Raw genomic sequence first — 26,613 nt, forward strand, 5'->3', positions numbered from 1 at the left:
GGGAAGAGACAATATTATAGAAATGGATTTGAGACTCATCAGAAAATTGAAGCAAATGCTACCTGCTTCTGTTCCTCAGTGTCTTCTTTCTCTTCTGTTGTAATGGATGAATCTAGCACCTCCATGAATCCCATCCGTTCCCACTATTCAAGAACAGTGCATGAGCAATCCTCTCTCCCACATTATAAATTTTCACCAGTGACTTCACATGGCTAACTCTATGTTTTCATTTTATTTCACTAAGCAGCTTTCTTTATCTGTTTCCAAGACACTGCAAGCTCAGTCTCCAGCTTTATACCTCATTCTTCTGGCCACTCCTTCTCAGTCTCTGCCTCATCTTCTGATTCTGCCTCATCTTCCTGACCCCTATGTCCTGGACTGCCCGTGGGATCAGACCTTAGACCTCTTCTTCTTCTTCTTCTTCTTTTTTTTTTCTTTTTCCTACCTATCTGCTTGACTTCTCCACTTGATGCCTAATAGTTATCTTGAATTTAGTTTATCCTAAACCAAGCCCTTGATATCTTCCTTTAAAATTAGATCTTCCCACAGTCTTTCCTATCTCAGTTAATGGTCATACTGTTCTTCCAAGTTGCTCAGGACAAAATCTTATGTTGATAGTGATGCCAGCAAACTGGCAAAGCAGTCAGCTCCAAGCTCCCATCCTCTGACAGGAACATTGAAAAACAAGCAGAAACTGTCAGAACCAACTTTGTCAGACTCTGGAATATAGTCAGATGTTTACCACAACAACCAAATGCTGAATCAAGCAAAAGGCAACCTGAAAAGTGCAGAGTGGTTAATAGGGGCAAGGGGAGGCAGGAATGGGAGTTATTATATAGTGAGTACTGAGTATCAGCTGGGGATAATAAAAAAGTTCTAGGGACGGATAGTGGTAATGATTGCACAACAATATGAATGTACATACTGCCAATGAATTGTACACTTAAAGTGGTTAAAATGGTAAATTTTATGTTATGTATATTTTACGACAACAACAAAAAAAGAGCCAAAAAAAAAAAACCTATAGGAAAGCTTTGTGGCATTTTACTAGCCTTTGCCCTACCCTCTTCCTGGCTTGGCAGCAGTCTTAAAGATGTCCATGTTACCAGTGTGGGGCTCTGGTTCCTGCTTCTGGAAGGAGCACGGCAAATCTTATTTGCAAATTATTGTGTACATCTGTTCTAATCTGCTTCAGGGCTATTTGAAGGACTGATGCAAGGCACTAATCACTGTTTCACCTAAATCAGAACTCATCCAGGCTGAAAAAGCAGAAGACGTTGCTTCAAAACATGGTAAGGCTGATAAACAACCTGCAGACACCTATAGCAAAAGATTATGATTGAGACATCAATAAACCACCTAAGGACTGGGAAGAAAAGCTGGGGAGAGAGTTTCTTGGGGAAACTAGAGCGTTCAAAAGCACCTGTATATAAGGAAAAATTTAGAAAGACATGCACATGCTTCAAAAAAAAAAAATGAGACGACCTCAAGCTTTCACCTCAGGACAGTCCCTAGGCTCAGTGGATGTCTGGGTGTTGAAGAAGGGTCACAGTAGAAAGCCAATCTGCACATACCAAGAGGCGTGTGTGTGTGCGTGTACATGTGCGCGCGCGTGGGCGCGCGTGTGTGTGTGCGCGCGCTTAGCTCCTAGGGTTTATGGAAATCTCTATCAAAACACCAGTTGAACACACGCTGAGAAATAGAGACTTCAGTGACCACACATGAAAAGGAAAACAGTCTCTGAAAAAAATAGTTAGGAGAAGTCACTCGACAAGTGAGCCACCATAACCACAGCCTTTAACAATCGAATAAACCATACCAAACCAAACAAACAAAAAAACCTCTGCAAACCCCAGGGGGAAAGGAAAAATCTGATGTTCAGAGTTACCACATCATAATATTCAGATGTTCACTTTTCAACAACAACAACAAAAAATCAGAGTAAACAAATGAACAGAAAAGTATGACCCATTCAGAGGAACAAAATTAATTAACTTAGTCACCAAGAAGGCCGAGACATTGGACTTACCACACAAAGCCTTTAAAATAACTGTCTTAAATATGCTCAAAGAGGTAAAGGATAACATGGATAAAGAACTAAAGGAAATAAGGAAAATGATATAAAAATAAAATGAGAGTATCAATAAAAAGGAACCAAACAGAAATTCTGGAGATGAAATATACAATTATTAAAATAAAAACTTCATGGAAAACAGTATAAAGTTTTCTTAAAAATTAAAAATAAAACTATCATATAAGCTAGCAATCCCACTTCTGGGTACATATCCAAAGGAGATAAAATCAGTATCTTGAAGTGATATTTGCACTCCATGTTCATTGTAGCATTATTCCTAACAGCTAAGACATGTGTCCATCAACAAATGAATGGATAACCATAAAAAATAATAAAATAATGCCACTTGCAGCAACATGGATGGAACTGGAGATTATCATTCTAAGTGAAGTAAGCTAGAAAGAGAAAGAAAAATATCATATGATATCACTTATATGTGGAATCTAAAAAAAAAAGACAAACTTCATTACAAAACAGAAACAGACTCACACAGAAAACAAATTTATGGTTACCGGGGAGGAAATGGGTGGGAAGGGATAAATTGGAAATTCAAGATTTGCAGATACTAACTACTATAAATAAAATAAACAACAAGTTTCTACTGTATAGCACAGGGAACTGTATTTAACATCTTGTAGTAATTTATGGTGAAAAAGACTATGAAAATAAATACATGTATGTTCATGTATGACTAAAGAATTATGCTGTACACCAGAAATTGACACAACATTGTAAAGTGACTATATTTCAATAAATACACATATGTAAAACAACAAATGAATGGATAAAGAAAATCTGGGGTGTGTATTCCACATATATAACAAAATATTATTCAGCCTTTAAAGAGAAGGAAATACTGCCATTTGCAACAACATGGATGAAACTGGAGGACATTATGCTAAATGAAATAAGCCAGACACAGAAAGACAAATATTGCATGATCTCACTTATATGCAGAATCTAAAAAAGTAGAACTCATAGAAGCAGAGAGCAGAATGGTGGTTGCCAGGCCCTGGGGAAATGGGGAAATATGGGTAAGTAAGTTTTTTTTTAACTTCACTAGGGGGTTCAACAGTAAATTTGAGACTGCAGAAGGTGGAATCAGTGAATTTGAAGATAACTGAAATTATCCAGTCCAAGGAACAGAAAGAGGAAAGAATGAAGAAAAATGAACGGAGCCTATGGGACTTGTGAGAAACTATCAAATGGATAAATATATGCATTATGGAAGTCCCAGAAAGAGAAGAAAAAGAAAATAGGGCAGAAAGAATATTTGAACAAGAAATAACAGCCCAAACCTCCCAAGTTAGATGAAATACATGAAACCACACATTTAAGAAGTTCAGTGAACTCTAAGTACGATAAACTTATAGATCCACACTAAGACACATTATAATCAAACTATCAAAAGACAAAAAGACAATCTTGAAAGAAGTAAGAGGGCAGCAACTTGTCATATACAAGCGCTCTTCAATAAGATTAACAGCCAATTTCTCACCAGAAACCATGGCACTCAGAAGGCAGTGGGATGACATATTAAAAGTGCTGAAAGGAGAAAAAAACTGTCAATCAATAATTCAGTATCTGACAAAACTGTCAAAAATGAGGGAGAAATTAAAACATTTCCAGATAAACAAAAGCCGAGAGATTTAATTACTACTAGATCTTCCCTAAAAGAAATGCTAAAGGGAGTCCAGGGTTGAAACAAAAAGCCACTTGACAGTAACTTGAAGCCATATGAAGAAATAAAGATCTCCAATAAAGGTAACTACATAGGCAAATACAAAAGCCATTATTATTATATTTTTGGTTTGTAACTCTACTTGTTACATCACATAATTTAAAAGACAAATGCAATAAAAATATAAATCTATGTTATTGAGCACACAATGTAGAAAGATGTAATTTATGATTACAATAACACAAAGAAGAGATGAAGTTTTATAGGGGCAGTTTTGTATACTACTGAAGTTAAGTCAGTATCAATTCAAACTAGATTGCTATAATTTTAGGTTATTAAATATAATCCCCATGGCAACCACAAAAGAAATATCTACATATCTAAAAAATGTACACAAAGGAATTGAGAAAGGAATCAAAACATTTCACCATAAATAATCAATTAAACAAAGGAATCAAAACATTTCACTATAAATAATCAATTAAACACAAAAGAAGGCTGTAATGGAGGAAATGGGGGATACAAATGGTATAAGGCATATGGAAAACAAAGACCACATAGCAGGAGTAAATCCTCCTTGTTAGTAATTACATTAAATGTAAATAGATCAAACTCTCCATTCAAAAAGCAGATTGACAGATGGAATTAAAAATGACTCAATATGCTATCCATAAGAGATTCTTTTTGATCCAAAGACACAAATAGATTGTAAGTGAAAGGACAGAAAAATATATTCCATGTAAATGGTAACCAAAGGAGAGCTGAAGTGACTATACTAATATCATACAAAATAGACTTTAAGTAAAAACTGTTAAGAGACAAAGAAGCACAATATATACTGATAAAGGGGTTGATTCATCAAGAACACGTAATAACTATAAACATATATGCACCAGAGCTCCGGAATATATGAGGCAAGTATTAATAGAACTGAAGGGAGAAACAGACGGCTCTACCATAATAGAGACTTGTGGAGGCTTCAGTATACCACTTTCAATCATGGACAGAACATCTGTGGTGGAATGAAGATAGAAATCAATAACAGAAGTAAAACTGAGAAATCCACAAATACGTGGAAATTAAACAACACACTCTTAAATAACGAATGACTGAAGAAATCACAAGAGAAACTAGAAAATACCTTGAGATGAATGAAAAAATCTGCAGTATACCAAAATGTCTGGAATACAGCAATAGCAATGCTTGTGGGAAATTTATAGCCGTAAATGCCTACGTTAAAAAAGAAGAAAGGTCTCATATCAATAACCTAACTTTACACCTCGACGAACTAGGAAAAGAAGAAAAGCTATACCCAAAGCTAGCAAAAGAAAGGAAATAATAAACAATAGAAGAGATAAATAAAACAGAGAATAGAAAAACATTAGAGAGAATCAATGAAGCAAAGAGTCAGTTATTGGAAGAGATCAACAAAACTGACAACCCTTTAAAGTACTGACAAAGAAAAAAGACGGGGCAAACAACTAAAATCAGAAATGAAACTGGCGATATTACTGCTGTCCTTACAGAAATAAAAGGATTATAAGAATACCATGAACAATTGTACATCAACAAATCCGATTACCTAGATAAAATAGACAAATTCCTAGAAACATTCATATTACCTAAACTGACTGAAGAAAAAAAAAGGAAATCTCAACAGACCTATAACCTGACGTTAAATCAATAAAACCTCCCAACAAAGACAAAGCCCGGGACCAGCTAGCTTCACTGGTGAATTCTACCAGACATTTAAGGAATTATTACCAATCCTTCTCAAACTTTTCCAAAAAAATGAAAGAGGGAACACTTCCTAACTCATTTTATGAGGCCAACATTACCCTGATACCAAAGCCACCTAAGACATGACCAAAAAAATTACACACCAATATTCCTCAGGTATAAGGTTACAAGAATCCTCAACACAATACTAGCAAATTGAATCCAACAGAGGCATATTAAAAGGATTACATACCATAACCAAGTGGGATTTATAACAGGAATGCAATAGTGATACGGCATTAGAAAAAAAATTTACACACTACCTGAACAAAGGGAAAACCCCACATGATCATCTCAGTTGATACATAAAAAGCATTTCACAAAATCCAACACTATTTCATAATAAAAACACTCAGAAAACTGGGAATAGCTTTCAGTCCTCTCTCTGACCTCACATCCTACTCATCCCTCCCTCCCCATTTGATCCAATCTTATCTCATTGTTCTTCTATTCTTTGAACATGCCAAGCGTGTATCTCAGGCCTTTGCACTTGCTGTCCCCTTTACCTGGAACATTCTTCCTGCAGACATCAGCCTGGCGGACTCCTTTATTTCCTTCAAGTTTTTTTTTTCAAGTCACTTTCTCAGTGAGTCCTTCCCTGCCTATCCTACCTAAAACTTCACACCCACAACCCTGGAATTTCATATTCTCCTTCCCAACTTCATTTTCTCCTTATTCTCACTAAGATACTGTGTCTTTTGTTTATATTTATTGTCCATTTTGAATGTTACCTATATGAGGCAGGGTTTTTTCTTTCTCCCACTATTTTGCTCATTGCTATATCCTAGGGGCTAGAACAGTGCTTGGGACAAAATAAATGCTAAAAAGTGTAACAGTTAATAATTAATTAATCCATATATAGGTGGAGGTTGAAGTTATAGCACAGATGATAGCCTCAGGAAGACTGCAGGGTGGGAAGGGATGTAGGTTAGCACAGACACTGGCAAACTCTATCATGCAAGGGAACAGCAATTGATCTGTGAAATCCAAACAGGATGCTTTCGACTTAAATTTGAGAGTGACCTTGCCAAGATCATCAATGACCTCACCAAAGTCTTTCTAACAAACTTGAATATTAAGCCTTGAGATTCAGTTCAAGGACATCAGAGAAAAAGAACTGAGAGCTCAGCACCTCTCACTTCAGGCTGAATTTTTCAGAATGACTCCCTAGAATACTGCATTTCAAGGATTCTCAGAGAGGCACTGTGGGGGATTACAAAGTAAACCTCTCACATTGTGTGATGGTGCACACCTGGAATACCTATCAGGTATTACAAAGAAATTTGGTAAATTAATAAAAATAAAATGTGAATCCTCGCCTATAAAGAAGATTCATATGCAAGCAAATAGTTCACAGTAGGCAACTAATCGTAAGTGCTAAGTAAACCCATATTTCTCTCAAAATGCTAGAAGAACCTAGCAGTGGGGTGGGATGAATCCTCCCTGAAGAGATCTGGGCAGTCTTAGTGAAGGAGGGTTTTGAAGAAAGAGTGAGACTCTCAAATGCAGAGCTTAAGTTGTGTGTGTGGTGGGGGAGGTAGGCAGCAGGTCAGGGTGGTGAAATGTGTTATGGATCTATAAACATAGGTTGAAGCTTTGGCTAAGACCCTTGAATGCCAGATTCGTAATATAGTACAAGGGAACCATTGAAGATGTTAGATAAATGGACATAAGGAGATGAGACTGGCATCAAAAATGAAATGTAAAAATACATTTTTTCTGTTCCAATGGACCAACATGATTCCAGATTATTTTGTAAATATATTAATTCATTTTATTAGCCTCAAGGGCTTAAACCTTTTTAATGAGTTCTCACTGTTTTTAGAAAAAAGACCCAAACATTTATCATAACCTGCAAGATCCATATAGTTCGGTCTCTATATTCTGTTCCCACCACTCACTGCACTTGCCCTCCATGCAGCTGCTACACTGGTCTGTTTCCCTCCCACCACAGGGCTTTTGTAACTTCTGCCCATCTATTGGACAGCTGTCTCCCTTCTTTTTGCCTAAACCTTCTTCTTTAGCTTATAGTTTAATCATTCCTTCCTGAGGGAAGCTCCCCAACCTCCCCATTTATGTTATCAGAGTACTATTTCTCCCTCACAGCACTTAGCACTGAATACATTTAGTTGTAATATTTGATGAATTTATCTTCTTTGCTAGGCTGAAGCTACATGAGGGTCGGGGCTCCTCCCCTTGGCTGACAACTGTATCCCTGATGTCTGCACACAGAAAGTACCCAGAACTGTTTGTTAGAGGAAGGGAAAGAAAAGTCAGAAAGAACCATTTGGGGAGAGTAGTGGTCATCTATCAGTCATTTTAAAAAGTAGGAATTAGATAATATAACATTACAAATCACTCCATCTTCTGCTGTTTTAAGCCTCAGAGAGCTTGTCTAAATGCACATGGCTTGTAAGGATTCAAATCCAGGCTTGTTAGTCTTTTTTTTTTTTCTCTTTTCCAAAGCAAGCACCACGTGTTTTTAGTTACAGTGTGTATGTGAGCAAGGAAGAGAGAAAAAGGCAGAGTGAGCCTTCTCACAAGTACAAATCTGATCTTAACTGTTTCAATTCTTTTTCAATATATAGGTCATCAAGTCTTGCTTACTTAAAGGCTTATAAACCTGCAAGCAGAGACGGCAGACTGTTTTTTCACTGTCCTTTCTTGGAAAGGCCTTGCTTATATGGTGCTTTTTCTCTACTTCCTCTTATCTGGAGTTTGTGACACATAATTAACCTCAGACTGAATCGAGCACCTCTGTGTGAAGGCACGTAAGGCTGGTGAAAAGATCACGCTACAGACCAATGCCAAGTTCCTCTGTCCTTCCAAAGGCCAGTCTTGAGTTTGGTGGTACACACTCCTCTGTGGAAAGTAGCAACTTGTGGCTCAGCACGATGCCGATCAGCAGTCAGTCTGTGAGTTTTGGTACATCATTTGTCTCTGGGCCCTCAGTTCTCTATTTATAAAGTGGGAGTGGTATAAATACTAGACTTGAAAAAATAGGGCACCTAACTCTCTCTGGCATTTTTACATTCACTATTTCATCTAGTCTTCACAATAACCCTATGGGGTCAGAAATACTCACTTTGTATTATGGGAATGTGACTTCCTCAAATTCATATTCTCAATAAATAGAGGACCCTGGGACTCAAATCCAGACCACCCGACTACTACTTCCCTTGTACTGTCACAGGTGCTACCGAGGTCTCCTGTCCCAGCAGGCTATTGACAGAACCTCACAAAGAAATGTATTTAAAAGCATTTTCAACTATAAAGCTCTATACAGTTTTAAGGATGTTTAGCCATTTGTTACGTTAGAGAAGAACCAGAACCTAATTAAGGCTTTAAGACTGATGAATTAATTTCCAGAGAGTATCTTACTTTTCTCTTAAGAGTAGCAATATTTTTGTACTTTAGAAGTTCTTAATTCAAATAATAAAATAGAAAACAATTCAATTGAGAAAGAGGCAAAAGACATTTCTCCACAGATGTACGAATGGCCAATAAGCACGTGAGAAAACAGTCATCATTTGCCATCAAGGAAATGTAAATCAGAACCACAATGATGTACCACTCCACATACTAACACAGCTATAATTAAAAAGACAAATTATAGCAAGTGTTGGTGAGGATGCAGAGAAATTGGAACTCTCCTACACCGCCAGCAAGGATGTAAAATGTGCTGTCACTGTGAAAAAGTTTGGTAGTTCCTCAAATCCTTAAACATACTTACCATATGACCCAGCAACTGCACTCCTAGATATACACCCAAGAGAACTGAAAACACATGTAAAGCTTGTACATAAATGTTCATGGCAGCATTATTCATAAGAGCCCCAAAGTGGGAACAACCCAAATGCCCATCAACTGATGAAAAGATAAAATACGGTATATCCACACAATGGATTATTACTGAGCTGTAACAAGGAATTGAGCAGATACAAGCTATAACGTGAATGAACCTTGAGAATACTATAGCAAAAGAAGCCAGTCACAAAAGACCACATATTCTTTGATTCCATTTATATGAAGTGACCAGAATAGGCAACTCCATAGAGACAGAAATTAGTTTAGTGGATGCCTAAGGATGGGGCGGGGGTGGTTTCAGGGGTGATCACTAAGGGGTATGGGTTTCTTTTGGGGGTTATGCAAATACTCTAAAATTGATTGCAGTGATGGCTGCCCAACTCTGAATATACTAAAAAAAACACTGAAGCTGTATACTTCAAATGGGTGAATTGTATGGCAGGTGAATTAATCTCAATAAAGCTGTTACCTTTTTTTTTAAAGTTCTCAAAGTTCACCCTAAACTGCTTCTGCAGTATGAAGCATTTATCAAAGTTTACTTTAAACCTAATGGATTTTTTTATCACTACCTATAACAGTTATTAGGATTTTATTAATTTTGCAGCATTTGCCTGGTAATCGCTGAATATTTTTCACAGGGATGACTTAAATTTACATTTAATTTATGAACTTAAACATATGATATACTGATAGATCTAATGTTAAGACTTTCAGTAAAAGGATGCCTGGAGATCCAAGCATGGCATCATCATCTATCCACTTAAGTGAGAAACCAAAGAGCCACTCATGTTTCCTCTTTCCCTTAGCCCTTGTGCCCATTTCAACAGCAGGGAACGCTGTTTGTCAACTCCTAAGGGTAGGATTTTCTGTTTATTCACTATGGTATACTTGGTGCTTAGAATAGCATCTGGCACATACAAGACGCTTATTTAATATTTGTCAAATAAATCAAAATTCATGCTCTTTGAAATTAACACATTAAGAGAAAAAAATTAAATCCTTCACTTGATAATTTGTTAAAATAAACACTAATTTTAAAAAATGCAGACTATGGAAGTTTTATTTGCCATTTCAGTTAATGAAACATATTAAGGCTAAATTCTCAAAGGGACACAGGTGTGCTATGGGGCCAGAATATGCAGAAGTAGAACATAATAATTTTATTCAAGGTTGTTCTTGTTACCTGATCAATGAATATTTAAAAGGTATTTTATTTTATAAAAACTTACATCTGTAAGTAATGAATTGACCATAACAGAGGGCTTAACCTGGAATACATGTATAGGCTTAGAGGCCCATGAACACCCAAAAATGTATGTGAAACCTAACATGTATATTGGCATGTGTATCTTTTTGATGTGAGTTCATAATAATCAGATTAAGAAGTCTACGACCCGAGAGGTTAAAAAAATTACTTAACTAGAAACAGTCACAAAGTCTTTTAAACATGAATTTGTACAATAAAATAATATCCAACAGCTCCATCTATGGGTATAAGTCATCATCACCTAGGAGAAATGACACTACCAGAGATCAGCGCGTATCGTGAATGCTTGTGTTTAAATCTTCAGTGTCACTCGAGTGGGAATTTATTAGCTATTGATCACAGTTTTTTTTTCCAGATATAGACGCAAAAATTAGGAGACTGTTGATGAATTCTACTTACAGTACTTCAGCACCAAAAAATTGGGCAGTTATGCTGATACATGTATGTACAGTTCAACATTTGTCAGTCTTAAAATGCTTATTTATAGTGAAATCTATATAAAACCGTTAAAAACTTTTCTATTTACATTTTTTAAAAAATGAAAAGTATAGTTTCCTTTGCCACAACTTGTCAAAACTGACTCTTACCCTCCCACCCTTTTACCCTTCACTCTACTTGTGACAGACAGTGATCACAAGACCCAAACATAACTGCTCAAAACAAATTGTGTCCTAAAAAAGGTAGAATGCTTAAAAACATTACATTTAGAACTGTAAATGAACTTTTTATACATTTCAAAGGGGGTTAAACAAAAGTATGTTAAAGTTATTTTCAAAGTCTCAGTCCACATGAATGTGCAATTTCAATGTTAAAATAGTATCATATGAATAATTTTGTTTTCCTAAACATAACTGAACATATCCTTTGGGCCAGAAAATGTTTCTTTTCCTTTGTTTCACAATGAAACATTTTCTTGTAAGTTTTACAGAAGAGGGAGGGTGGAAGGTGGAAAGGGTAGGCAATCCTGGTTTACAGGAAATTTGTCAGAAGAAATATGGCCTGCTTTGAAATGTTTACATTTAAATAAATAGAAGGCAAGTGTGCTGCCTAGAGCACAAAGGAACAAAACACAATAAATTAGCATACAATTGGTAAGAATGTACAAGCCACCCAAAAAGCACTTCCCACTGGTTAGGGATCTGATTTCCACCATCCAACAAGGATTCTTTAATGCCAGTATTTCTCTAGCTATTTTATAAAATAAGAACTGAGCAGATGTAAAATGTTAACCAATTCAGCACTTCCAGGGATTTGCAAAAACATGTAAGATTTAAAAAAAAAAAAAACTGTTCCTGACAGAGTTTCAAAATACAAACTATTCACATTCCCCTTTTTTTGAGATGGTGTTTTGCTCAGTAGAAACCAGGTGAGGAACATTCACAGGAAAAGTCTCTTTCCACTGCGAGACAAACTTTTCCATCAGTCATGGTCCAACAGAGAGAAAGAATACCAGGTCTTATGTCACTGTAGATGTGCATCTTTTTCTTTCTTTCTTTCTTTTTTTTTTTAAAGTACATTCCCCTGTGAATTTTATCTTATTTTAAAATGCTACTCCTGCAGCAATTCTTGTTGAAACACTGTTGTTTCAGGGTCCACAACCTAAGCATGGGCAAAGTGCTCTCTTCAGACATCAAAATACAAGGGCTTCCCTGGACACTTGGTAACCAAGTAGGTTTTAAAGTGCACTCTTGTGTCCAAAACACTAGGACCTTTCAGCAGAACTCTGAGAGGGGCTGGGTTCGGTTCCATCCTCTGTGCTACTGTCTATGTCCTGCTCCACCGCTGTCTCATCGTCATCCAATTGCTGACTGGTGAAGTTGTTTAGCTCAAGGAGCCCGCTGGGCTCTACGACCACGTTGGAGCTGGAGTGACAAGGAATGGCATACTGGGGAATGGCCTGGAAGAGAAGACACAGGAGAGAAGCTTTATGGTTAAAAAAAAAAAAAAGTAACAGAAGGAAACAAGGAAGGCAAAAAGGACACTGACATTTATTGGACAACTACTAGACGCCAGGCACTGTGCTAGATGCTTTCACCTATGATATTCTACTAAACTGCCATAACAACACTGGAAGTATAGAAAATATTTCCATTTTACAAATGAGGAAACAAAAATGGTAAGTGACTTAATCAAGGTCACACAGATGGTCAGGGTTCACTCCAGGACTCAAAACAAAGTGCTCTACCACTCAAAGTGATCTTTCCACTCCTTGATGGTTCCTCTTCTAACAAAGGAGGCTGAAGTCTATGCGTATTCAAGAGACAGAATTTTGAGCACATTTGCATTTGGTCACTGAGCAAATTTTAAATGTGTATGTATGTAATCAGATTTTGCTCATCATTTGCGAGATGAATGATTAATCTACTGATACCACAATATATTTTAAGTCCTTTGGTAGCTCAAATGGGAAGTTATTAGTTTGAGTCACATAATAACAATCGTTATTAAAAATGAGAGGGCAGAACTACCTTTTAAACAATAAAAATACCAATAAATAAATACATATTTTGGCCATATTGCCTTGTCAGATTTTTCTTTCTCAATTTTATTAGATACTTTCTTAAAAGGTAGATCAGTTCATATCATACCCCTGCTTAAAATTTTACAATTGTTTCCTATTGTACTTGCTATAAAATCAAACTCCTTACCATGGCTCCAGTTTTTATGCCAAACTCACTTGGGTACCCCAGGGCCTTTGCTCTAGTTCTTCCTCTCCTCCTGGAATACCCTTCCTCTAAATCTTTACATGGCTGGCTCCATCTTGTCATCTGCATCTTAACTCAAACACTTAGAATAAAAGGCTTTGACAGGGCCTTCTTTCTATGTCCATGAAATCAGAGTACTGGGTCAGACCCATCTCTTACCCACAATTTCTATTATGTTGTTACATTTTCTTCATTGCATTTATCACCTCTTTGTTAACTTTTTTCTCACCCTTAGAATTTAAGCTCCAAGAGAGTATGGACCAGAGCACAGATCTTCACTATCTAGATGCCCAGAGCTTTGAATAGTACCTGGCACACATTAGATGCTCAAATAAATTATCTGCAAAATGAATAATGTATCTTAAACATAAAAAACCCCAGAGTAGAGCTGAATAGTAGCACTTTGAAAATATAACTAACCATAACAACCTTCTATTGGGGGAGATGCAAATTTAATTTTAATACTATCAAGAAAATAGAGTAAGATGCCTAGGCATTGACTTTAGGGTGGTGAAGTTTTTTGTTTGTTTGTTTGTCTTCTCTCATCCTCCCACCCCTGATTCATATAGCTGGTCACTGTGAGAAAGTCTTATGTGGGGTCAGGATTTTGGTTCAGCTCTGGCTGACTTGCTGTGGACCTCTGAATAAGTTACTTCACTTTCTTGAGCTTTAGTTTAATCTTGTATAAAACAAGATAATTAGAGAAGATATGCTTTAAAGATCTTTGCAGTTCTAAAATTCTATGAATTCCACATACATTGACTCCTTCAAAACAGAAGATACATTCATTTTGTTTACTCCTCTACCTTCACACCTAGCACAGTGCCTAGAACACAGAGGTTAAATAATACATATGGAATGAATGAATGAATGAATGAATGAATGAAACAGGTTATCTGTCTACAAAGAACAATGCTTTTCACTCAAAGCATTTAATATCAAACATGCTGAATTTTTACAAACATTTTTAAAGGAAATCAAAGAACTCCTACAGACTTCCTTCACTCATGCCAATAGGTATTTTACTGAATCAGTAAAATCAATACTTTGGGTCAAAGCTAAGTGTAACTAATGAGACCTGAAAATGTTGTAACAATATATTAATGATGATTATAATAACAGGAGATATCTTTACTGAGTATTACTCTATATCAGACATTTAATCAGTTGCTTTATATACATTTGCTCAATCCTCAAAACAACCTTGTAAGGTAAGTGTTATTGTTTCCATTTCATCACATGTATTGAAACTGAGGACAGAGGTTAATTCTGTTGCTCAAAGCCATGATACGGGTAATGAGTACAGGTGAAATTCAAATCTAGGTATTTCTGACTCCAAAAGCTTGGCTCTTAATCACTATGCTGCCCTTCCCTCTGACACCGCAACCCAGCACATGGTACAAGCGAAACGTTAGCTGAGTATTATGTAGAGGACCTACTCGTTAGCTATCATCTATCATCCTTGATGCATGACGCAAATTATATTTTTCATCCCTGTTCATAAAGTACAGAAAATAATTTCCAAATAAGCTATTCAAAATTGTTTTCAATTCAGTGAGTATACCAATTTAAACTCCCAGCAGTGACAGTAAATTTTAGGAAAGATAGTAATAGCTACTATTCATTGGGCAATCACTACAAGCCAGGTACTGTGCTAGGTGCTTCATCTCAGTTTTGTGTAATCCTTATGTCAATCATGTAAAGTAGGCTTCCTTTTCCCATTTTACTGATGAGGAAACTAAGGCACAGTGAGGTTAAGTAGTTTTGCCCAAAGTCACACAGTGAATGGCAAAGCCATGAAAACTATTCCTTTTCCAGCAGACGCTACCACTAAAAGTATAACTAATTTCTTTGCCCAAGGATTATTTAGTTCACTAACACTTGTTTTTATAGGAAGGAACAAATTATTTGAATAATTCAATGTGCAGATCTATTTCCATTCAAGCATTATATACTTAGTTATATCGTATTTGGATTAATAGTGGCCAATTTGCTTTCTCTCAAGCCTTTGCATCACAGGAAAGGCAAAATTTATTACAGGAACTTCTAAGTCACACAACAGTGAGTCTATGGTAAATACTAGACTACCCAAATTTCGATAAATCTAAATTCTCAATTAACTAAAATGTGCTGCTCTCTGATATCTTCCAAGTAAAAACGACAAATGTCAAGAAAAAACCTGATACCCTGCAAGGAGAGAGGGAAATAACACCCAGCTTCTAAAAGCTAGACTGTATCCAGTAACTCCTCAGTCTGGATCTGTTATGCATGATGACAGATGAGCTTTAGAATGAAGGGAATGTGAGGCACAGGAAGATCTACTGTCAATGAATAATCCATTACGTTCACTAGCCTGTACTTACCAAGGCAGGACAGTAACCATAACAAGATTTTTCAATAACAACAATGATTGAAGTAAAAAGCAAAGCTTTACGGTTAATCCCAAGTTAGATATAAAATTAAATTACTAAGAAACATTCTCTTACAACGTGTTTCTCCAGACATTTCAGTTAATTAAGATTTTATGTCCTGAAACCATAAATTTGGATCAAGATCAAGAACTGTATTTTTGCAAGGAAAGGGTCCTTGAAATTAACTTGAAATAGGAGTACAATCCAATTACACCCCAGGAGTACAATCCAGTTACATCCTTCGAGCAAAGATTGGGGAGCCCGAAGTTTGACCTGGGAAGTTGTTGATCTTCTAGGCTGACTTGCTGAGGCAACTCTGGCAAGTGTGGCTTACATCTATGAATCAAGTGGACACATGGCTCAGGGCCCTGATTGCCTCTAAGTTGTGCTATGTGACAATATCCATCAATTTTCTAGGACTGTCTTCCAGAAAATAAATATAAATTTGTATATTTGTAGTAGGTAGTTAACCAAATTTGTCTGAGAGATAATTTCTTTGCCATCTTGGCTTGACTCTTCCTGTGACATCCCAAAACATGCCAAACCCACAGCCCCCAAGATGCCCAAGATTTCTCATGTGCCTTCCAGTTCTTACCTGGATGATAATTTCTGCTGGGCTCTCTTCAGCTTTCTTTTGGCCTACATTCTGAATACGCATGAACTGGCCTGTCGTAGGCACTCCTGGTGCATCGATTTTCCTTGTCGTTAGGGGAGGGCCAACAGCAGATGGACTCGAACAGGACTCTCTACATTTCTGTTGCTGGGGAGTGGAATTCGCCATCCCTGCCACCACCACATGGGTAGAGGGTAATGATCCTGCTTCACCAGTGAGCATACTAGTGGCAAGAGCCTTCTTTGGGGGATCCACTACTATATGCTCTACATTTGTATCAATCTGAGCTTCCATCAAAGACATTTTCAAAATGTCTGACACTGCTGTCTTCTCAGAGGCCTGAATGGGAGATATGCTTGTAACTGGTGATGTCAACTTAGGCACAGAACTGCCACCAGTTATCTTTGTAACTGTGGGAGGCTGGCGCCCCTCAAAAGTTATCTTTGTAACAGAGGATCCTTGGGTTATAATTGGCTGCTCCACCTGAAAACAAATTGGGGTTGTGTGTGTTACAGCTACATCTCTTTGAAAAAACCTATCAAATACCCCAGACAATATGGCAAAAGAAACATTTGTGTGGTATACTAGGAAGACATTTTGAAGCTCGGTGTTTTAACAAGAGGGTTGGATGGGAAAGTATCTGGTTACTTTAAGAAACCTAGGGAAAGAGGAAGGGTTGAAAGAACCTTTGTTCAGCCAGCCAAGGTTCATAGCAGTAAAGGAAAAAAAAAGTCACAGCAGCCTTGTTTTCCTTTGGGATTTACATCCCCACATAGTACACCTTCAACCCGTCTCAAATTATTTCATATAATCTTCAGCTTTTTAAAATAAAAAGTAGGGTTTTTTCCAATCTTTTGCTTCAAAATACATTTATACAAACATATTCTATATATATATATGTATTTATAATACACACATACATACATACATCACTCCAAAGCCACTGACTTTCCCTAATGTAATTTTTCTTTTCAATATCCACAGATAATTCCTTTGCAATCTAGAAAATAAATCTAGAAGATAAATTAACCAAATGGTGATGATGTAAACTACAAAGATGTTCAATGAGGTTCCTTAAAAGACTGTAGTTTACTTTGCATTAATACCACAGAAGTAAGAGTTTATAGGCATGGACATAAATATTTTATACTTAAAAAGTAAAAATAATTTAGGGATATTGTTTCTATGCACTGTTGATCAATGCTGAAGTGACATCATTAAAAACTGCCTGGGAAACCAAGTTCTAAGCGCTATTTTGTTCTTCCTATGTTAATGCATGCATTTCTTCCCTAACGTCAACCTTCTGACGGGATAAAGTAAAACCAGCGTAATGAGGCTTTTGAGTTTCCTCTTGTCAGGAGAATGCACTGCTCATCACGATAGGGTCGTGATGTTCTCATTTTTTCCGTGAACAGAGAAGTTTAACTTTGCATGCTATCAATATTCCGTTACCTGGCTTGCCGGCTGTTTCTCGGACGAGGCTGGGAGCGGCATTTGGCCCTGGGGGGTTTGGGGCTGCACGTAGATTTTTGGTTGGTTCGGAGCCTGCTGCAGTTTAGGGAGCTGCTGCGTGGTTTTCACCGCAAGCACCTGTACTACAGTCTGCGGGGGCTGTGCCATTAAGGTAGGAAGCGGCCTGTCTCTGGCCGCCATGGGATGCTGCGTGTGCTGTGCATCTGGCTTGGGCTGTGCTTGTTCTTGCTGGAGAGGGGTGAGCTTTTGATGCCTGATGGAAAGCTGGGGCATTTGCGGGAGTTTGTGCTGGAGCTGGTCTGCCTGCAGGTGGATGGTCTGCTTCTGTTTAGTCTGGAAGCACTGCAGAGTTTTCACTTGCAGCTGAGTCTGTTCCAGCTGTGGCTGGCTAAGTTTCTGCTGTTTAGCTGACTGTGACTGAGTCAGGGCAGATCGATAAAACAGACCTGTCTGAGGGTCTAAAGTGTCCATCTCTTCAACCTCGCCCTCCTCAGTTCCAAGTTCCTCGCTGTGTTTGGTAAAAGCAGTGTGACTGCTTAATGCCTGAGTAAAAAAGGCACAAAGTAAGAATGAAATGAGAAAAACACCTACATTGCTACATTTTCCTCAAACTGGAAAAGACGTGATTATGAGTACCATTCAAAAATTTTCAGAAGGGAGCGCCTTTATGACCAAAAAACCTCAAGGTTTCTAAATCTAAAGAGGGCTTTAGATTGAGACCCTTATAATTTCAACTGTTAGACATCAAGTACTGCAAAAACTAGCCTACTCACGTCAATAAGAAAAGTCCTAGAAGGCCCAGAACTTGTATGTAAGAGGAACAGGGATGCCCTGCAAGCACAGCCCAACTAGAAAAAGAAAAGGCTCCCAGGCTCAGGACATAGCTCTCTGGCCTGGTCATCAGAAGTGCTCACCCGTCCAAGGAAAGAGCGCAGCAACCCAGGAGTGAGGCGTCCAGAGAAAGGTCAAGGTTCAGAGCAGCCCACTTCGGCCGTGTGCCCGTCTAGCACGGTCCAGAAGAGAGGAGTTGTCTGAGGGCCGTGCCCACCCCAGTCCTGCAGCAGAGGGCCTCTCTGCTCAGGGTGGAGACACTTTGCCAGGCTTCACTGAGGTCTCAGTGAATAGCCCTCTGAATCAGTCCTCCCTGCCCTCTGCCTGGATTCCAGGCCCACTAGGCAACAGGACCCCGGACACCTGGCTCCCAGGAGGGAAGGAGACTGGGGAGGGGGCAAGAGCGCTCCTGTCAGTAGAAAGGGAGACGTGCCTGGTATCGGCTATAGTAGTGTTGGGAGGAGGCAGCGATCTGAGTGACATGGTTAGGGCCAGTGGCCTGACCTGTCTGGATGTCTTGAGAAGGGTCAACATCAGGATGGCCGGATAAGAGCCAAACTCCAGGCTGAGATCTGACACCCAGCAAAACCTCTGGCCATCTGGCTTCCCTCAGTGACACAAGATCCACCCCAACTCCATCTTTCCCACTACCTTGTTGAATGCTACACATCTACTCTAAAGTTTAAAACTTTGAGATTTAATTGAAACCCTCCTCTATCTCACAATGACCTAACACATACAGGTTTTTAATTCAACAATTTCTTCACTGTCTTTCCAATATTTGCCTACAGTTACAGTCAACTACTACCAGTCAAGTGATGATAATTTATGTGGCTACTAATGATAAGTCATGCTTAAATATGTTATTTATGACATCACTTTATAAAAGAGGCAGGATGTTTTGGATTTACATCCTAGCTCTGCCACCCAGAATGAGTTACTTCACTTCTATGAGCATGAGTTTCCTCATTTGTAAGAGGGATAATACAGCCACCTTGCAGGATCATAGCAAGAATTAAACAAGTTAAGATATTTGAAGCTCAAAGCACAGTATCTGACACAAAACCAACTTATCAACATATTTTTTCCTTTCCCCTATTATCCCTGGTACCAGATTTTCTGTTATATATCAGCTCATTCTCCTTCCTATTAAGTCTCTTCCTCAATTGGTCACATATAGTAAAAGAAGTCAAAAAATTATCTGTCAACTTATTTATAATGTTCCCATGAGGCTGCATTATAAAAGTAAAGCAAATAAGAAACCCAGCAACAAACAGCTAAACAAACCAACTTCTATTTCATTTGAAAATCTTACCTCAATGATAAGTTCTTCTGTAACAATAAAATACATAGAAACAGTGACCAATTCTAATGTCATAGATTCATCTAGATAGCCTCACACTTCTGAAATGTTAAAGAGTTCACAGAAGATCCAAGAATACTATTTCTTAGTTACTTTCTGGAGTTAAGGCATTTCATTTCCTCTACTCACTTCTCACAGATGAAAGAACTACACAAACACTCTTCAACTGAGTTATTTTCCCTCTTAAGATAGGAGATGAAACTGAATCTTATTTCAGGAAAGGGGTAGTTACAGAAGGTCGAAAAGAAGAGATACAACCTGCTGCATAATGTGGGTGATTGCTCCAGGGGAAGATGCTGGGATGGACTTCACCACCACCGAAGTCTGTGTTGCAGTCTGTGACTGAGCCACGTGCTGGAGCAGGGTCCGCTGGGGCTGGGAGGGCTGCTGGGGCTGGGAGCGATGGCTGACTGAAAATAGAGGAGGTAATGATATTTCTCCATAAATCATACAGCATCTGTAACCAGTAGTCATTTTAAACAAATGTCTGTGAGATTGCATCACAGACAGAAAGTGCGGTGCTGTGAACTAGGAAGCAGAAGACCAGAGTCTGCCCATTTATAAGCTGTGTGACTCTGAGGAAGTCACTTATCTTCTCTGAGACTCTGTGTTCTCATCTGTAAAATGGGAGTAACAGAGCTATTCTAAGGATGAGATGAAAAATGTATGTGGAAGCACTGTGAAAACTACTATCACAAAGGAGGAAAAAACCTCTTAAAGTTATAGCCCTCTGTGAGGACAGTATCTCCAATGACTTTTACCCCATTAAGGTAACAACACAATCAGTTTCTGCAATCAAATCCCAGACTAACATCTTTAAGGATAGTGAGACAATATAAGCTCTTTAATCTCTTGGTCCTAGTTTCAAATATAATATAAAAACCAGAAGCATTCATTCCTTTATATGAAGTGACATGGTCTCACAGTATTACAGTTCCTAAAGATGTTAAGAGGTCAAGATGATACTGCAGAAAGAGAACTGAACCAAGAGTCACACCTAGATTCTGTCCCAATCTGCCACCAACCAGCTATGTGAACTGAAGAGGTCACTTAAACCCTGTTATTGACCTCTAAAATTCAGAGGTTTTATTTTTGGTTTTTTATTGAGATAAAAATTTATTTCTTAGAAGGGGACCAAAGTAATGAATTGAAAATAATCCTTAAATTATTAAATACTAAAATAAAGTTAACAAAAGAATAGAAAAGTCAGTGTTTTCATCTTCTCAAATTTAGCTCATCTGAAACAAATGAGTGAGAGTACACTTTAGGCAATAACCCCAGTTCTTAGTCTCTTGCTACAAGGGTCCCATGGAGCAACCTATACACTTACAGTTACATTTACATGCAGATGTAAAACTATGTATCTTCACTGATGCCAACCTATCATTTTTAATCAGCCTCAATTTCAACTTTTTAAACACTATAAACACTCACCAGTCTTATTCTATAGAGCTTTAAAAATGCTTATGGTTACTGGGAAATCAACTTTTTGAATCCGGAACAGAGTAAAACAAATCTGAAAAATTAGCTAGGGATTTTGAGAATATCAAAACTCTCTTAATAATCAGTAGTTCTAATTCTCATATATCTTGATCTACAATTTCAAGTAGTAGAGATCCTATCCTTAGAAAAGTCACTGTGGGGTGCCCAAGGGCAAGATGATCACCACAGAAATCAATGTAAAAGTGCCACTTATGTATTGTAACTATAGAACTTTAAAACTATCCAGTGAAATACATACAAACTTTACTTTTACAACACATTCTATCTATATTCACAAATGCTGTTTTTCTGTCATTGCTATACATACGCCTACATGTGATATGAGATTATCGGCAACATCACCAGTACTCTTTTATAAATGTACTATAGTATCTTACTGTATTTCACAGAATGCCCTATACGTAAACTTTAAATTATATGAGTTAATAAAATCTTCCATATGTGCTCAGCCAAACTGAAAATAAGGGAGGTTTATATTAAAACAACAAATATTGAAATCATTTACAATATGACTGAGTAGGAGAAAAAAAAAACCATACTAATAATATTAAAGCAAGCAACTTAATGAAGTTTTTATTGATGGAAGCATCATCAGAAATGAATGACATTTGAAAAGTAAATAAACAAATAAATATAATTTCTGATGAGGTTATCACAGTATGTGGAACACTTCTGCTGCACACACTAGTCTTCATAATTATTACATTAAATTTATTTAAAATGAAATGAGTTTAACAGATGATCAACAAAAAATAAGTGATCAACTAAAACCCTTTAAAAATAATCCTCATTCAAGATACTATAAATCTCTTCATGGTAATTCTCCGGAGTGCAGGAAAGTTAGAGAAAAATAACATCCACTGCAGGATAATACAAAAGGCCAGGGCCAGGAAGCCGGCTTTGAAATCAAAGGAAAAGCTCAATGTGGCTAAGGATATGATGGGAGGAGATTATGGAAGGGGGGTCACAGAATGAGCATTTGGAAAACAACTGAAGTGACCTTAACTGGGCCGTATGAACACCATAAAACAGTCACTCATTTTGTTAAACAACTCTTATTTTTCCAATGTCAAACTGTTCATTTCTGAGAAAAAAATCCCTCTATTCTGCAAAAGGAAAGTCTTTCTCTCTTTCACTTAGAGCTTACCTTTCCTCTACCAGATCAGAGTAGAGCGCATCCATTTAAGTGGTTCCCCCCAAAATAATCATCTTTTACCTTCAGCTATACTACAAATGGATGCACACCACTTACCTAGAAGGGGAAAAGCAACCTCTGTCCCCTCATCAGTGCGTTCTGCAAAGGATAAGTAAGGGAAGAAATCATAGGTCTTTTCATCTATTTACTGTTTGATAATCTAGTCTATCCCCAGAGGTTATTATTGATTACCCCAATATCTTGCCCTCTGCCTTTTGCTAAATATCTCTAAAGAAAGATGCTAGGTGGTTTTCCAGAATCTTTAATTGGATTTCCCTTTCAGCAATTTTAACCGATTAGTCTCAATAATATTGCCTAAAATGATGCCAAAGAACTCCTTTTCCGCTTCGGTATTTACAGCCTTCAAATATTTGTAACTTTGTGTTCTCTTTTAATCACTGCTTAAGAAAACTCAAGACAGGTGTTTTTTACATATTGACTCATAAGTGATCTCTCCTAACCCCTAATTATTCACATTAGTACTCTCTGAACTATTTCAAATCTTGAGGTAATGAAGTGTCCAAAACAGAAAGCAGTATTCCAGGTGTGGTCTCACCAGACTATGAGAGAAAGAATCTATTATCCTTCCTACTCCACTTCTCTATATACGCCATCCAAAAATCTCATTAACGTTTTGCTGCCAGACCACATTTTAAACAAATACCTAATTTGCTTTCCACCAGAACTCCTAAGTATTTACAGGGATTTAAAGTTTTCCAAAGTTTTTTTTTTCTTTACATTAAAAAAAAAAAAGGTTGATTTTTATACCTTCTTTCTCCCTTGACCTACCTCCTCCTTCCCAAAATTAAAAAATTCAGATGCCTAGAAATATTTATTTTTATATAATAGATATTCTATCCTCTCACTACAGCTGCTGCCCTATGTTCACAGATGTTATATATGGCCAACTTGCAGTTTTATATTACTCACAAACTTTGTAAGAACCCTATTGATTTTTTCCCCCTAGTCATTAAAGACAGGGTAAATCCCAAGGACAATGTGAATTTGCTCTCAAGAGCAAACTAGAAGAGACCTAAAAATATAGAAAATATACTCTCCCCCAAACAACCATCCCATGAAATCCAGAAAGGTAGCTCTCCTACCTTAATACTACTTTTTAAGAGGACACCTACCAGTAGTGATGTATTCAGCAACTAGTTCTGACTCTACCACAGCAATTGATGGACTCTCAGGAGAATGTCTCTTTTCCTGGGTCATCTGAATAGGCACTGCCATTTGACTCAAGTCAATAGTGGGTTGTCTTGGTTTACATTCCAATTTTTCCTTTACTGTACAAAAAAGTCAGGGGAAAAATTAACTTTTATTACAAACAAGTACTAAAACCAGAGTTGTCCATGGGATTAACGAACAAGACCTCTGGGGTGCCACATGGGCAGTGAATAAGGAGTCAGTGAGTTGAAAAGAGCAGACTGCTAGGTATGGCTGTAGAGTGCACAACGTGTGCAACCATACCCAGCAGCCTAGTAAGAACTCATATGTAATCTGAATAAAATCCCCCCTATTATCACTAGGTCAAACAATTGAGTCTATTTCCCTTGACATACTCCCCTTAGAACATTTCCTTTACCCTTCTTCAAGGTACTCCCTGGTATTCTTGAGTTCATCAGCCTGAAAACAAAGGGTGAGTAAGCAGTACACAGCATGATTTGCTCTAGGGCACACCTACCCTGAACAGTACAACATAGCAACCAGTTTAATTTGATCTATTAAAAATTCAAGATAATCTCCAAAGAAATGTTACAATATTTTCAAAGATTCTTAAAGAATAAACATTTTCAGTGTTAGGAAAAAATGGCTTCTCTGTTCCTGCAAAAATGTCTATGGAATGGTCTGGAATCAAGAATGGTTTTCATGAACAGAATTACTGTCTATCTTATCAGTTTTTCCCTCTATAAGGCATTAATGGAAATAGCTGACTATGTCAAAGATAAGGAGCTGAGGAAATCCCTAGGGCCAAAAATAACACCAATAGAAAGATTAACCAAAGACTTACATCAAATGCTAATCCTGTGGGTAGTGTAGAGTGGATGTTACAACAAACAGTACCAATAATTAAGTCCACTGAATGATCATTCAGATTATTCTCACCAAACATATAATGTTAAAAAAATCAAGATAATCATTTAAACAAAGAATGAAAAACAAAACCAAAAGAATACAAAAGTCACCCCACAAGTAGAGAGGGCACTGAACTAGGAATCAAAAGATGAGGACTCTCACTGGGCAACCTCTCTAGGTCTTAGTTTATTTATCCATAAAATAAAAGGGTTGGATGAGATCACTGCTAAGTCCCTAAAATACTCTGTCAACCTTTGACCTAATACAACAGAGAAGTCAGTATAACTAACATAGGTTTTGTCTAGAGTTTATTAAGATATTTAGTAACTAGAAATACTGATTTGATCTTGTTAAATGAGGACAGCTCTGCATGGAAGCTCAAGTTGTTAAATGACACAAAGAAGTATGACGATAAAATAAAAACAAATTAGAATGCTAACAAAGCCATTAACGGTGTTTTATGACCACAAAACTGCCCCACCAATATCAAGGAGGATGGCAGGGGCCCTTCAATCTGTCTCCTACTAGTCTTGAATAGTACTGGCAACTGTACTGCATCTATCCTTGCGCTTAGAATTGATAGATCTACCCCCTTCTGCTGACAAGAGGCAATAGGATTGTCCATTTGAAGCAGGAGAAAGAGAAGAAAGAGTTCTGCCACTTTTTTTCTCCTTTCTACTGACTATAATCTATCTTTTAGCACTCCTGTGCACATCTTAATGAACTGACAAGTAAACAGACTGCACCAATGATTATAGAAAAGTCCAGAGGGGGGAAATGTGCTCAAATAATAACAAAGAAAATATAACAATAGTAGTATTTTAGCACACCCATCTCTAGAGAAAACATGCTTCATTCAGTTGAGCATGTGAATTCATACCTGTTGTCTGTTGGAGTTCTAATAGAGCTTTGATTGTTGAAGTAGCTGATTGTGATTCACTGGATACATCCTGATAAATTATGGTGGGGCTAGTCTCCATTGCAATCTCATGTTCTGACCAATCCTGACGCCGGGAAGCAATTACATGAACTACAGGCTGGGAATCTGTTTTACATTAGTTAAAAAAAAAAAACCCTATAAACAAAGTTTCTCTTAAAAAAAAAACAATTTGTTTTTTAAAAAATCTTTGTATTTACTATAAACTTCATGCTTTATCTCCCCAAGAAGACTGTAAGTCCCCAGAGGGGATAACGTCTTTCAAGTTTGTATTCACTCATTCATTCACTCATTCATTGATTCAACAGACTGGGTACCTATGTGCCAGAGGCTATATTTGGCACTGAGGATATAAAGGAGCTCACGGAATAATCAAGGATGCTTAAGAAGCACACAATCTGATTGGGAAGACAGACATGTAAAGAGACAAATTACAATACAATAACTCCTACAATGTTATAACTGCTATAATAAATAAGTGTGCATTTGTGCAGATGAGTGCATGTTTGTGTATAGTAAGAACAAAATGCTGTAGGAGTCTTATTTTCCCCAATGCACCTGAAAATGTGTTTTGTATTACAAGCTGAGCATTTAGTCAATACTTATTGGATGGCTGAATCGCTGAAAGGAAATCCTGTCCACTGAAAACAAAAACGGACAGATGATCTAGAAGCAGCATGATATAATAGGACACATACAACATTTGGAATTCGGTCTTAGGTTACAGTCAGCTCTATCAATTATCAGCAAGTTGATTCTTTGGGTCTTAGTATCATTATTTCTAAAATGGCAGCAATAAGATTACCTCTCTACCTCACAGGATTTCTGAGGAGATGAAATGATATATGTAAAAGAACTCTATAAACCATGAAGGACAACAGAAATGTTATTTTTG

At 37.4% G+C, this 26,613-nt stretch overlaps 1 protein-coding gene across 12 annotated transcripts in view; it reads right to left on the bottom strand.

Moving 5' to 3' along the window:
* Positions 1 to 10,383: 10,383 nt before the first annotated feature.
* EMSY (EMSY transcriptional repressor, BRCA2 interacting) overlaps positions 10,384 to 26,613 on the bottom strand; it is a 75,866-nt gene continuing 59,636 nt past the window's right edge. For 9 of the 12 annotated variants that reach the window (XM_006203315.4, XM_006203314.4, XM_006203312.4 and 6 more), the window contains 7 exons: positions 25,662 to 25,826; positions 23,836 to 23,991; positions 22,760 to 22,801; positions 20,263 to 20,414; positions 17,790 to 18,353; positions 16,320 to 16,820; positions 10,384 to 12,505 (listed from right to left, as the gene is read on the bottom strand). In XM_006203315.4, the coding sequence (XP_006203377.1) occupies positions 12,311 to 12,505; positions 16,320 to 16,820; positions 17,790 to 18,353; positions 20,263 to 20,414; positions 22,760 to 22,801; positions 23,836 to 23,991; positions 25,662 to 25,826 (1,775 nt within the window). In that variant the 3' untranslated portion in view covers positions 10,384 to 12,310. The remainder of the gene's footprint in view (positions 12,506 to 16,319; positions 16,821 to 17,789; positions 18,354 to 20,262; positions 20,415 to 22,759; positions 22,802 to 23,835; positions 23,992 to 25,661; positions 25,827 to 26,613) is intronic. The other 3 variants (XM_031681369.2, XM_006203313.4, XM_031681380.2) reach the window with 1 other exon arrangement.

The sequence above is a fragment of the Vicugna pacos genome, chromosome 10 (genome assembly GCF_048564905.1).
Source record: "Vicugna pacos chromosome 10, VicPac4, whole genome shotgun sequence".
Lineage (NCBI taxonomy): Eukaryota > Metazoa > Chordata > Mammalia > Artiodactyla > Camelidae > Vicugna > Vicugna pacos.